Here is a 13,488-nt window from a genome sequence, read left to right as displayed (position 1 = left end):
CTATATTGATCCCCTAATCCAAGAATCAGGTTGTTCCACTAGTCAGGTGGACCACAATCAACCAAACAAATTAACGGCTCTGAAAAACTCGGCTGAAGTTTTCTAACCCAACCTCCTGCTTCCAATATTGGGGCCCACATGCTGAGTGAACTAGATTTATTTTTGGGAAAAGATGTATAAAGTAGTTGAATGTGTGCGATGTTAGCACACGTATGGTGTGAACATGAGCTTTATTGCACGTGCGTGTGCTCTAGCAAAGCTACCTCCAATCAAACATGAAAAACTTCATAACAAAACGAAAGTCTACGTAATTCACATGATAAAGATATTCCTACTCTGTGCTTGGAAGGCCCTATCCAGAATGCTTGAGGATGGACGGCGTGGATCACACATCATTGAGGGACACACAGATTTTGATGGTACCAAAACTCCGTGGATTTCATGCATTTGGACCTTATTTTCGAGGCGTAATTATATATGGTATAAGGGTATTTTCGAGGCACTTGGACCTTATTTTGCGAGGCATAATTATATGGCATAGGGGTATTTTCTTCCCAAACAATCACCTATCAAAGTCATTAGTAGATATTTACCACTGTTCACAGATGTAATTGAAAAAACAAAGACTCCCCTGTATAAACTCCGGTAGACTTTATATGGAGGATCCTTTTCGGTCCATGGTAAAATCTTTAAACTTTTATTGTACTGGTAGTGAGAAAATCTCAAATGGCAAGCATTTGTCTTATGTTCATGAAGAAAATTGATTACCTATAATTGGTTGTATTGTAAAATATTATACGTGGAATTGCAAATATCGTACTATGCATCGGATATGAAGATCAAAAGAACTAGATGGCGTACCTTGTTGAGACGCCATTGTTGTAGGACAGATGCCACAATCTTCATTTTTTTACACCCTTAGATAAGCTCTGATGAGATTCTTGCTTTTGCCAATGTGTTGGATTGGAGACCTAGTCCCATTTTATAGTTATAGAAAGTAGAAGAGTTTGAAGTACCCATTGAAACTTCTCTCCCTTTGGCTCCGACAATCTCAATTTCACTTGGATACTGTTTGTGTGTTGCAGTTCTAGCCTCCCACCCCTTATACATTTTTTTTGGATGTATAACACCTTAGTGGGGTTCATTGGTACACCTGATCACATTATCTAACCTTTAAGATAATCTAGACTGTTGATCAATAAGGCCCACCTTATAAAGTTCTTACATTCTCCCACTTGGGCCACTTTGATCAATGTCAATGATTAATTTTTTGAAAACATTTTAAAAACATGTTTTAATTTGAATAAACATCCAAACGGTTAACCAATGCAATTTTTGGATAATATGGGTAATGCTATGACAATCTAGTCCATCAAGACCGCTAATATCAGATCGCGGTAGTTATCACAACATTTAATTTAAGCAAAGTGAGACTAAGCATAGTCATAAATACTATCAATCTTAAATATATAAATCAAGAACTAGGAAGTGGGGTATAAGGATTATACGCATAGTGTGATGATGTATGCCTATCCTTAAGAGGTCTTGGAGCTTTCAAATGTTTCCAATGAGATACGACTATAGTTTTACTTATTCAAAACAGATTGTGCATATATACTTACAGAGAAACAGAAATAAACTTTATATTAAAATCATCAAAACTTTATCAAATGAGACTTGTTCAATGTCTATAAAAACAAAACATGCTTAACTCCTACTAATTGCAAACATTTGTGGGATCGATGACTTCCATGTATGTTACATGCTTCTGAAATGACGTGATAGTGAGACCTTTAGTTAGCGGATCCGCAATCATCTGCTTAGTGCCGATGACCTCCGCATACACTTGACAATTCTAAACTCTTCTATTTACAATAAGATATTGGACGTCGATATGCCTCGACCTAAATAATGAATGCTTGTTGTTACTAGAGAAGGAAATCACAGTTGAATTATCACAAAGGATTTTCAATGATTTTGGGATATACTACAGTACTCGTAAACTTGAGAAAAAACACTGTAATCACAATACCTGATTAGATGGCTCATGACAAGCAATGAATTCAACTTTCATGGTGGATGAGGCTATGGTTAACTATTTTACGCTTGCCAAGACACAACCATACCAACCATCATGAAAATGTAGCCTGATGTGGAATTCTTTGTATCAACGTAGCCTATAAAATCTGCGTCGGAATATCTAACTAACTTTAAATGATCAAATCTTTTGTATGTGAGTTCGAAGTCTTTTGCGATTAAGTATCGAGCAAATCGTTATGTGCCACCAAGCGGTAGAATTCTTCTACATAATCTCTCACCAATCGGTACTCTGTTGACAATTTTAGTATTGTTGAAATAGTACTTGATCGTAATCTCTAGGGAGGAATCATGCACGTAGAAGCTGCTTCATTCGCTACCATGTGCAAATTGGTGTTTTTATATATCTCGTCCATGCGAGTTGTAGCTGCTCCCACCAATTTGAAGCTCCGCCCTTCAACTTATAGACCACGAGTTTGACCTTCTTTGTTTCAGGGATCTCCATCGAAGAATATCTCAACTTCAGAAAGTCAATCGAGGAAATCCTCGATGCGAAGTTGGCTATTGAAGTAGGTATATTGACTTTTATCATGAACTCTCGATTTGACCAATCTGCTCGATCACCACATTGTCTGGGATGTTGGAGGATCATGTCATCGAACTCCTCATCATTGGATGCTCCTTCCTTAGGGATGATCCTTTAGTTCATTACTGGCACCATCCTATGATCAGGGCGATTATAAGTTCTAGCAATTATTGGTGGTGGATTATCGCCAGGAAGTTGCCCTAGGGCCTCCGTTATACTGTAACACCCCGAACTTTTCAATACCTATGTATTGAAAATTCTCGAGTGTTACCATGAAGTTTAACTCAATATGTACATATAAACAATACTGATTTAGCTATTCTAACCCCGCATCTATTCTCTAACATGAATCCGACCATTGATCATGTGGTTTGATATATGTACCTTTCCTTAACTAATAAGTAAATAGTTCTCTATTCATAATAATTTAGATATAAGTTCTTTTGTAATAATTATTTAGAAATGAACATGTAACCATGTAGAATTATTGGATTTCATAAAACTCCTAAATATACAATAATTACAAAAATGTCATTAACCCAGACCTCTGAATTCTAGATTACATGATTCCCACAATTGGCTTGATGAGAAATTTTATATCATGCTTATTTATCATAAATTAACCATACAAGTCAAATTTTAGCCCTTATATCATGGTAAAAATGGCTGAATTGACAAATCAGCTTGTAACCGTCGATTTTGGTGTCCATCGAGTGAAGAAATCTTGTGGGTAGTCATAATATGATACTTATATTTAGTAAGAATTTAAAGGTGCAGTATATGTGTTTGTGAAAATGCTTCATAGGCGAACTCGGCTTAAACTGGCCCGAGCCATTGACCGAACCAAACCGCGCTGGCTAGTCAGGCTCAAAGACCGAGCCGAGCTGAGGTCAGCTGGTGGCTGAGCTGAGTCGAGCTGAAGCCAGCTCAACTTGATTCAACTCGATGTACACCTATAGTCCACATACACCGATTGCTCTCACACTAACGGAAGCGGATTTCCCATTAAAGGCTATGCTAGGTGGGGACTACTATGATGTTTGTTAGAAATCCACCACGCCCGTTCATTTTGCGAGATCTAAAACAAAAGTATGCCTAACTGGAGGGAAAATTGGGAAAAGAAATTAATATAGTTGAAAACTTAATGAGCTCTCACCTTGATGTTTATATGCCATCCAAACCGTTTATAAGGCCATTACCACATGGATGAAGTGAAAACATTAAAAAAAAAAGAAAGAAAAGAAAGCCTGATACCAAACTTTTGTTAACAGACAAATATTCCAACGGTGGTAACTGAATTTCCACTGTTTCCTCTTGTGTGGCCCACTTGAGTTTTAGATCTATGTTATTTTTGGTGAAATAGCTTAAAATGATGTGGAAAAACGGATGGACGAGTTGGATTTCTCACAATCATCACAGTGGGCCCCACCTGCCATTCCAATGTAGAAACTTCTTCGCAGGGAATCCGCGTCCCACACCCACTACCAGCTGCGTTGATTCCATGCACGTACTACTGTGTTGTACGTAGATGCCTTATGTTCTTTTTTTAATCTGATGTGTGGGCCCTTTACACCTGAACCTGAAGCATCGAGGGAGGAGATCCACCATACCCGTGATTAAAATTTTCATCCTCTCAAGTTCTATACCACACACCAGGCATATGGATAGTCTGATCTTAATCATTTCACGAGAGCATCAGAACCGTGCAAAAAGGTGACCAGCACAATAAAGATTATGTGTGGCGAATATCAGACCGATACACTCATTAGTGGGCCACATCCATATAATGAGTCCTATACATACCTTTCTTTCTGCCAACTTGTAGACCATCTGAGCCATGCAAAAGGTGACCCATGATTATAACGATCACAAAGACCAGGTCATTTATTAGGTAGGCCACACCCATAAATTACTCTTATTAGATTATCTTACCGTTGGATTGGTAGAGATTAATTAGATGGTTAAAATTGAAAAATATCCAATGGTTTTGTTATGGGAAAATCTGACCCGACCCAAATTGAAGTCAGCTCGGCTCGGCCACATTTATGAATGAGTCAGCTGAGCTCCATCCAAGGTCCGGTTGGCAAGACGAGTGGCCACATCAAGTACTTCAACATGCAAGATGGCAAAGCTACACAACTAATCTGCGGTGCGGTATTAGCTCGTCTAGACGATCAATTGAAATAGTGCCTAGTTACCAAGTTCTTTTGTCGAGCTTTCACATCACCTTGGAACCCAGAAGAAGTCATTACATGTCAGCTCTACTGTCGACCCCGACTAGATCCCCGTCTGCGAGCAAGTGGGCTCGGCCTATTTGTAGGCTAGGATCGTTTTATGTTGGACTCAGACTATAAGATCAGTTTGGCTGAAAGGTAACCAGATTCTAGTAACACACGATAGCTTTAACCGTCGCACCACAATCATAGAGTAACCGACGACATCAATGCACGCATGGTTATTGCCCAACGGTAGAGATCCGGTTGAGAATGATGGATACATTCACTCCAACCAAATGGTATAAATAGGGGATTCTCCTATAGAAACAGGTATGCAATATCTCTCGCCCGAAACCTATCTACATTACTTGGACCTAGATTCCCAGCCTGACTTTGGCGTTGGAGGGTCCCTTGCTCTAGCCAAGGTCTCTTTTGTTTTCCTCTTGTGTAGGCTACAGGACTTAGCACAAGTGCTTGGAGCTTAGTGAGGGTGAGCCAAATTACTACATGTCTTATTTCAACAAACAAATGCCAGTGAATCAAAGATTAAGATTGATTCTACGAATCTGATTTTGGAACTGTTAGTTCCGCAATTAGACTTTTTAGTTTGAGTTAATGTATGCCACATATACAATTTCTGAGTACCGGCATATCAAACATCATACACTTCCATAGTATCAATTAACTAGCCTTTACTGTGTACATGAGAGAGAGAGGTAAAAGCAAATAAATGAATTTTATAAGATATATGAAACATAGAATACAAGGGGTGTGCTCATCTCATTGCATCATTGATCATGATCATGGCCATGATCATTGCTTGGTCCATCCCTGGCTGCATGCTTAAGGTCAGAACATCTTTACCAAGTAGTGTCTCTGGTGCTGAACCACACTTTCTATTAACCTGCCAACCAACCCAGCCATATGTCTGTTAACTATGCAGTAATAATCCTAATTCTATTCTTCCCACGTGTGTGAGATCCTCGCTGTTCATCACGTTGGTCCCACTTGGTGTGCTCTGTGGCATAAAAATCAGACTGGACGAATCAGTAGGTGGGTCACACATGTATGTTGAATGTGGACCGTAGATCTATTTTAGTGGTAACTTTTTTATACACATGTGGCCCACTGATGTCCAGACTGACATGATTGTTCCATGGCAGATATCCGGTGAGGCCCTACATGCCAATTTGGCACGTGCGAAGAGTGCACAGGAACATTTAAATTACGGTGTACTGGAAAGCAGTACTCTTTACACGTACATATAAAACTAATGTACGTGCATGCAATATGTGTACACATGCAATACGTATATGCCAACCGTAATCAGAATCGTGGATTATGGTGGGCCAAACTCAGGCCATTTTAACATCCTTACTTCTACGGTCAATATCTTACCTCAGCCACAGGAGATGCACCAGAAGTTGTACGGTAGATCTTCGACCATCTCTGGTGACGTGACCAGTTCATCCAGTAATTGATCAGCCCATCTCCACCGTTATCCACCCATATCTTGCAACTAGGGTAGCCCAAGGCCTTTGTAGCCCTAATCAACGGCTCCTGTTGGCCATCCAACCGTAAGACATCTTGATCTCCTCTGTATACTTCCCAGCTTTCCAAGATCTTCAGCTTCTGCTAGGGCACAAATAGAGGTACAAGTCACATGCCTGTACACGTGCACATGTTATATTGAATTTCAGAGTATATGCATTGAAGAGAAAAAATAATAATCTGGCAGAGTGTATAATCGATGATACGTAGTTACTTATAAATTACATAAAACTTGTAGATGTTATACAATTAATTGAAATTAAACCGTCTAAAATTAGTGTATCTGTTTAGATGTATATACTGTGACTAAAAATTATTTTATACAATTATCTGACTATCAGATTGGTAGGTATTTTATTGGACGGTTAATAATGAAAAATACCTCTAATGAATCAATGGTTAGGATTGTTCAACCAATCTGAATATTGGTTTGTAACTAAAAGATAGTGTTTTCCAAAATTAAGTCAGTCTAAAGTTAATATATCTTGCATGTACCATTTCTAGACGCCTGCATATCAGGAGCCATAGCAGCCAGACCATTAAATAAGTCTTCTGCATTGAATAGAGAATGGACATGTTGGTAATCTGGTCCATAGAGTATAGACTGAATTTGTGTGTAACTACTATTTGACCACGTGGAAATGATGATCGGTACCTGCAAAAGAACGTGGTGGGGCCCACCTATCACCACCATGTGATCGAGATTAGGAGGTGTTGGACAGATGGGAGACTTTAAGGAGGAAACAGTGGAAATTTTGTCCATCCCTAGCGAAGGTGTACCTGATGAGCATGAGACACACCCTCTATTATTGAAGTTCTTTTTGGAGCGATAGGAACTGCTACAGCGACGTCAACGAGGAAAATCGTAAACGCCTTCCCTCTCCTTTCAATAATTTCAAATACCCCTCTCTCGAAGAGGCTTAAAGAATATTTAAATAATAATAATAATAATATTAAAATCTCACTTGAAGAGTTGGTGATGACAAATGTCCCTTCTTTTCTTTTTTCTTTTTTTTTTTAAAAAATTTTGTCAGGAATATTCCTGTCCAAGATAATACATTCATGCATTTCACGAGCCAAAAATGGCACGTTTGGATGGCCAAAAACATGGGATGGTATTTCTGAGATTTGCTATCACCACACGCCTCAGAGCCCTATACGCATGCAGGCACGCGTGTGAACATGGAACACGTGCAACATTCACGTGGGCTTTTTTCTTGGGTCTTCTTGAGTAACAATAGGGCACTTCTAGGCCACAACAGAAAAATAAATGAATGGTAACAGTCAGATTCTTTTACACATTGTGCCCCACCTAACGTGTAAAGCTGCCTTATTTTGAGGTGGATGTTCTCAGCATTATTTCCAACTAGACAGATAGCTAGATCTTGCATGCATGTTCTCTATTGGCACATGTGCCTACATGTTGGTGACAGACTCTTTAGAGCCACCACACATGCCAAAATATAAGGGCCCGTTTGGCCGGGCAGATTGAAAGGGATTAGGAGGGATGGAAAGGGATGAAGTTTAAGGTAATGATGGTGGTGTACTCAATGGATTGGTTTAAGATCCATGGGATTGCTATATCCCGGGACAAGTTGGGGAGGTCTGTTTGGGTTGTTTGCAATATCCCGGGATGACGGGAGTGACCTTGTTTGGATGGGGCATGGGATGGTGTGAATCCATCCCGGGCGTCAAGACCAAGAGGGATTTCGCAATCCCACAAAATTGCCCGAAATCCCATCGCAATCCCTTCCTCTCTGCCGAAAATCCCATCGCAATCCACTCGATGGACGGCTATCTACCGCCCCAAACAGACATTTAAAAGGGTTTGGAGGGATATTACTAAACTATACCTCCTAATCCCGTGTAAGTCCGCGGGCCAAACACGCCCTGAACAATTTGGATTATCAAACATGGCCCCACCTGCCAAGACAATGTTTATGTGACTTCACCTGTTGGAAATTAGGTGGTTCATATATAAAATGCAAACTTTAAGATTTATTATTTATTATTTATTATTATTTTTTTCTACCCACGTACATATAATCTATTCTTGAATTACCCCTCATATACATAACAGGCAACTTTAGAATATTTATATTATTAAATTCAGACAAACTTTAGAGTATTTATATTAATAAATTCAAATGATCACGCATTTTAACTATATGTTATAAAAAATAAATTTTAATTTACATTGTCAGGATACATGATAAATGTTACAAGAGAAGTTAGATATCAGCTGTGAACTCGATGTAAACTCTCCTTCATCTGGGTTTACCATTAGGTGTGAGAGCGCAAAGCTTTGTCCAGCAGAGTTGGGGTGAGTTTTGATTTTGTATTTTTTTATTGAATGTTTACTTCCATATCAATCAATCTCAAATGCCCCTACCTTAGGAATGCAAATTTTCAAGCCATATAGTATTTCTATCATGATTTCTCAAAATAACTCTAATTAGTGTTGTGTTATATTGAATTATAAGGATGTGTTTGGTTGCACCAAATATCTAATATTTCTAGCATCCGTTCTCCCTTAGATCCTTTGTTTCGCTCCAATAGTATCATAGATCAGGATGGATGCAGAGCTCGCTCCGCGAAGCACCCTTCACGGCTTTGATGCCAGCAAGTTAGACCATACAAAATAGAAATACCTTTTCTTGAGTAATGGAACTGATTGAGAATGACCGGCCGAGAGGGCCAGAGAGATGCAAGTGCAATAAAGTACTAGTCATAAAAATCATGATATTTGTTACAACCAAACACACCCTAAGCTAATGAATATGTTTTGAGTGACCCAAATTGAAAATTTCCACAGTAACCATTTCCATTTAAATATCATAAATGAATAATAAAAGATAAAATTGATAAGAATAAGCTATCATGAACTGAGACAGATGAAAACGCGCATCACCTTCTTGCACCGTCTGATTGTCAGCAAGACGTTACCGTTGAAATCCATGAGGAAAGTTTCCTCTCTTCGATTGCATGCGTAGTTTTCGACCCGAAAAACCATCTTTCCATTTGAATCGTCGAAGACGGTGTAGCCGTTGCCATTGAAGAGCAATGACTTGCACCAGATTGTGAGTCGAACTGGGGAAGAAGAGCACAGCTGAGGGAATTCATGGAGGCTCCTTAGAGCCCTTGGATGAATCTCATCATGATCTGGGTCACTGCCCATTAATCTTGGGAACTGATGAGGAGTCCCTCCATTTCTTTCAATTTTTATAAACATGGGAGTTGCGCTTGGAACATGATCTTCTCAGCTTTTTATAATACTCTTATTTATTTATTTATTTATATTATCCTTTTGTAGAGAGAAATTACGTACTAGGGAGACCCATCTCTTGATGATCCCGGCATCCAACCGTCTGATTTGTAGGACACTAAGTGTAGGGTCATGAGCCTATGAAATGGGTGAATTTCAGAAGGACCGTCCATCCATATAAGATCCTTCGGTTCAACGGTCTAGATTATTAAAACGTGGGTTCCATTTGTATAATTCATGTTTTGATGCACCAAGATATGATACTCGTGCACATGATGAAGATGTGGAAAAACCGTGTAGGTTTTGATGATCCATACCATCATCTTATGGGAAAACTAAGATGGGGAATGACCCAAAAATCTTCTAGATTGGAAGATCCCATACATCCAATCTTACAATAATTTTATATCAACCGTCTATGTGTAGGCCACTGACTGAAGGTTTATGAGGTTCTGCTTTGGGTGATTTTTTGCGCGTCCTCCATCCATATACGTGTCCATCAGATCAACGGTCCAGATAGTCAAAATATAGGCCCCATTTTTGCTATTCATATTGAGATGCATCAGGACCTACATGCATGTATAGAGATGGGAGAAAACGTGGAGGTACTTTTTGGGAAGTGGGGACCACAATGGGAAAAGAACATATGTTTTGGCTGCGAAAAACAACTGAAGGAGAGTATGTAGACCAGCCTCCTTTATTGACTGGCTTTCTGGGGGCATTTATGCGGCGTAGATTTCTCATCTTATGACGCTTTTTCCTTAGCACAGATATTTTGGTGCGTACATCTCCAATACCATATACTATAGATGTGCCAGGCTTTGATCTGAACCGTTGATCCTAGGGTTTCTACTACATCAAAATATTTCTTGACTGCACCATTCTAGCCGTCCAAATCAGAATTTGAACTATTGTGTACATTTCGTCCATTGGTATCCATTTGTATGGAAAAGATTAAAAGGTGAAGATTCTCTAAGCAGAGAAATTTTTTAGTTTATGGTCCGCTTGATGTCGATTTATTGAATGGATGGTTCTGATCTTTCCAGGGATTTCCCACGTGTGCAGAAATCGCATGGACGCATGGGACCTCCCGTGCCTCTCGATGCACTGGATCAGCACCCCTCCATATGTGACCTATATCTGGGAACGTCGTAGAAAAATTACAACTCGTAGCTGGGATCTGTCTAATCAAAGGAAATTAAGCCATTGGATTCATTCCTCGTAATCACTATAAGCTGAATTTAGGTTCTTTCTGACATGTTACCATGGTCAAAGACTCGACTCAGATGGACTCGTTCGGCAGTGAGTCGAGCCGAGACTCGCCCGAGTCAGAGCTGAATCAAGTTGGGGGGACTCGGTACAGGTGTGATAAAATCCGAGTCCGTTCAAACTAATTCAAGTCTTAAAACTATGCCCATTATCAGTAGCATATAGAGACAACATAACTTGTAATCACACTCATTCATGGATCTTGTAATCGCACCGAAATTGTTTTTTGAATGTGTAGTGCTAAGTAATAGTTCTTGAGGATGTATGCATACCGTAACTATTTGTGAGTCTTGTAATTATATTGTAATTGTTTTTGAAAACTGTAATCACACCAAAAGTGTTTCCAAGTTCTATAATTATATGGATTTCACAATTTGTAACTGCTGCCCGCTATTTTTAACAATTTTGTCACATGATAAGTGTAGACATGACGAAATTGAATTTGCGACTCAATTCAAAGTGAATAACTATGACCTCAAAGCCGAGATATCTAAATACACAGTATATGATTGAAATTAAATGAGATCGGTCGTTTATTCAGTCACTCGCTTAATGTGTAAATATGATCAGGAGATATTCAGAGTGTAAAGTTTGTCTTCTGATAATGGGTTACATATTTATCTTTTATACGAAAAGATTTTTCACTACAGATAAAAGAGAAATGAAAAACAGATTCTTACCGTTAGTCATAAAGAACAGTTGCTAAACACCTTTTCGAATGAAGAACTAAATACACTTTTCTAAATGGAGAACTGAATCCACCGTATGAGTATAGAGCTAAATTATAACTACTTGATTAACGTTATGAATTACATTATAACGTGTAAACAACGAGTGAAAAGTAAAAAATAACACTAAAAAATGTAATTTATTTATAAAAAAGTTGAGTGATTACACTAACGAATGTAACTAAGATAATTAAAATATAATATTAGGTTTGATTGGATTGATATGAGATAAGATTTTCTTATTGAATTTCTTTATTATTTATAACCTTATTCTGGTCATTTAGATTCTTCTCATATATATTTTGACAGTTGTTATAACTGATTCTCACCGTAAAATCTTCCTTACTTCTACTTTTGACATCCACCGTATAACTGTTTTTATTTGCTAGTTTTGAAATTGGCCACTTAAGCAATATCGTGGCACTGCTCGATGCACTTTAGATGTACTATCATAAAATATGCTTTGTGCATCACCACATAAATCCATCCAAATTACACGTGACTCATTTTGATGGATCCCGCAGGCATTTGCGACAATGAGAATGAACCGTAATCATCCTCATCTTAAAATCATACTCATGACAAATCACATACAGCGTACAGTGACTACGGCATACTTAGCATGCAGCCAAGTTTGTCTAACTGATGTGCCATTGCGTAGGATATCTGACCTAACCAAAGTTGGGCCCTGCCATAAAATTAGTCTCTCCTTGAAATTCCAGGATCATACACTCTACAATGGGCCATATTTATATGCTAAGACATCCCACCATGTATACATTTATTTCCATTTGTTGCCTATCCAATGAGTGGACCAGCCTGATTTTTGTGCCAGGTGATCATCGTGATGGGCCCATCAACTTTCATGGGCAGGATATGGTTAAAAAAGAGACAGTAACGGGAATTATGGGGCTGCATAGTAAGTTTACATAAATCAGTTCTGTTTAAAAAATATTTGGTATGTGAAGTAATCAGATATGTTAAAGCCATTCGTTCTGATGGAGGGCTTGAAGGGGTGATTCGGACTAGAAATGCCATCATGATACAGTCTACCAGATCCAGTCCGTTCATCAAGTGGGGCCCACCATGAGCTTCATCTAGGCCAAAAATCTATGTACTCATCAGATGGCCTTAATGGCCATTTTAACATAAAGAATGATACTGTCCATAAACTATACGCAAAAAACTACACTGAAGCAAATCTACGGTGGGCCTTCACCCAAGGATCACAACGATCAAATGATCAAATCAATGGACTTTGCCCATAAAATTTTATGACCGTCCAAAAGGAGGATATTGATTGTATGGTCAGAACCATCGAAGGGGTTCTAATTTTAGATAATGGGCCATCTTGATGGCAGTCCATCAATTGGACAGTCTGGATCTAGGGCTTGTGTTCTGATCAAATCATATATATGGCATTGCATTGAGTTAGTAGAATATAAAAGGCAATGACTTCTTAATAGCAAAAGCAAACACCGGTCTCTGCTACACCGAAAATTTCCTTGATCGTACCATTCTAGCCGTCCAATTCAGAATGTGAGCTGTTGCCAACTTTCATCCTTTAGATTAAAGGTTAAGGTTTATTTAAACAGAGTAGTTTCTACGTTATGGCCCACTCGATGTTGGATTTACTGAATGGATGGTTCTGATCTCATCAGTATATACCACGTGTGCGGCAATCGCGTGGATGCGTGGGACCTCCCATGCTTCTGGATGCACTGGATCAACTCCCGTCCATGTGTGATTAGAAAAAATAGCAACTCATTGCTGGGATTTGTCTAATCAAAGGAATTTAAGCCGTTAGATTCATGCATGGTAATCATAGTACTCTGA

At 38.8% G+C, this 13,488-nt stretch overlaps 1 protein-coding gene across 1 annotated transcript; it reads right to left on the bottom strand.

Annotated features, from left to right (window-relative positions):
• Positions 1-5,558: 5,558 nt before the first annotated feature.
• LOC131225286 (protein LURP-one-related 8-like) lies at positions 5,559-9,645 on the bottom strand. The gene is made up of 3 exons (XM_058220797.1): positions 9,302-9,645; positions 6,238-6,471; positions 5,559-5,743 (listed from the first exon to the last, which is right to left on the bottom strand). The coding sequence occupies exons 1-3, from the start codon at positions 9,620-9,622 to the stop codon at positions 5,615-5,617; spliced, it is 684 nt and encodes a 227-aa protein (XP_058076780.1). The 5' UTR covers positions 9,623-9,645; the 3' UTR covers positions 5,559-5,614.
• Positions 9,646-13,488: the final 3,843 nt, after the last annotated feature.

The sequence above is a fragment of the Magnolia sinica genome, chromosome 14 (assembly GCF_029962835.1).
Source record: "Magnolia sinica isolate HGM2019 chromosome 14, MsV1, whole genome shotgun sequence".
Lineage (NCBI taxonomy): Eukaryota > Viridiplantae > Streptophyta > Magnoliopsida > Magnoliales > Magnoliaceae > Magnolia > Magnolia sinica.
Note: the sequence above shows the minus strand (reverse complement) of the source record. Positions and strands in the feature narration are given on the sequence as shown.

Coding starts and splice junctions, on each gene's coding strand:
- LOC131225286 (XM_058220797.1), bottom strand. CDS start 9,622: ATGTTTATAAAAATTGAAAGAAATGGAGGGACTCCTCATCAGTTCCCA. Junction 6,472..9,301: donor CAATCAGACGGTGCAAGAAG/GTGATGCGCGTT, acceptor GTGCCCTAGCAG/AAGCTGAAGATCTTGGAAAG. Junction 5,744..6,237: donor GTGCATCTCCTGTGGCTGAG/GTAAGATATTGA, acceptor GTTGGTTGGCAG/GTTAATAGAAAGTGTGGTTC.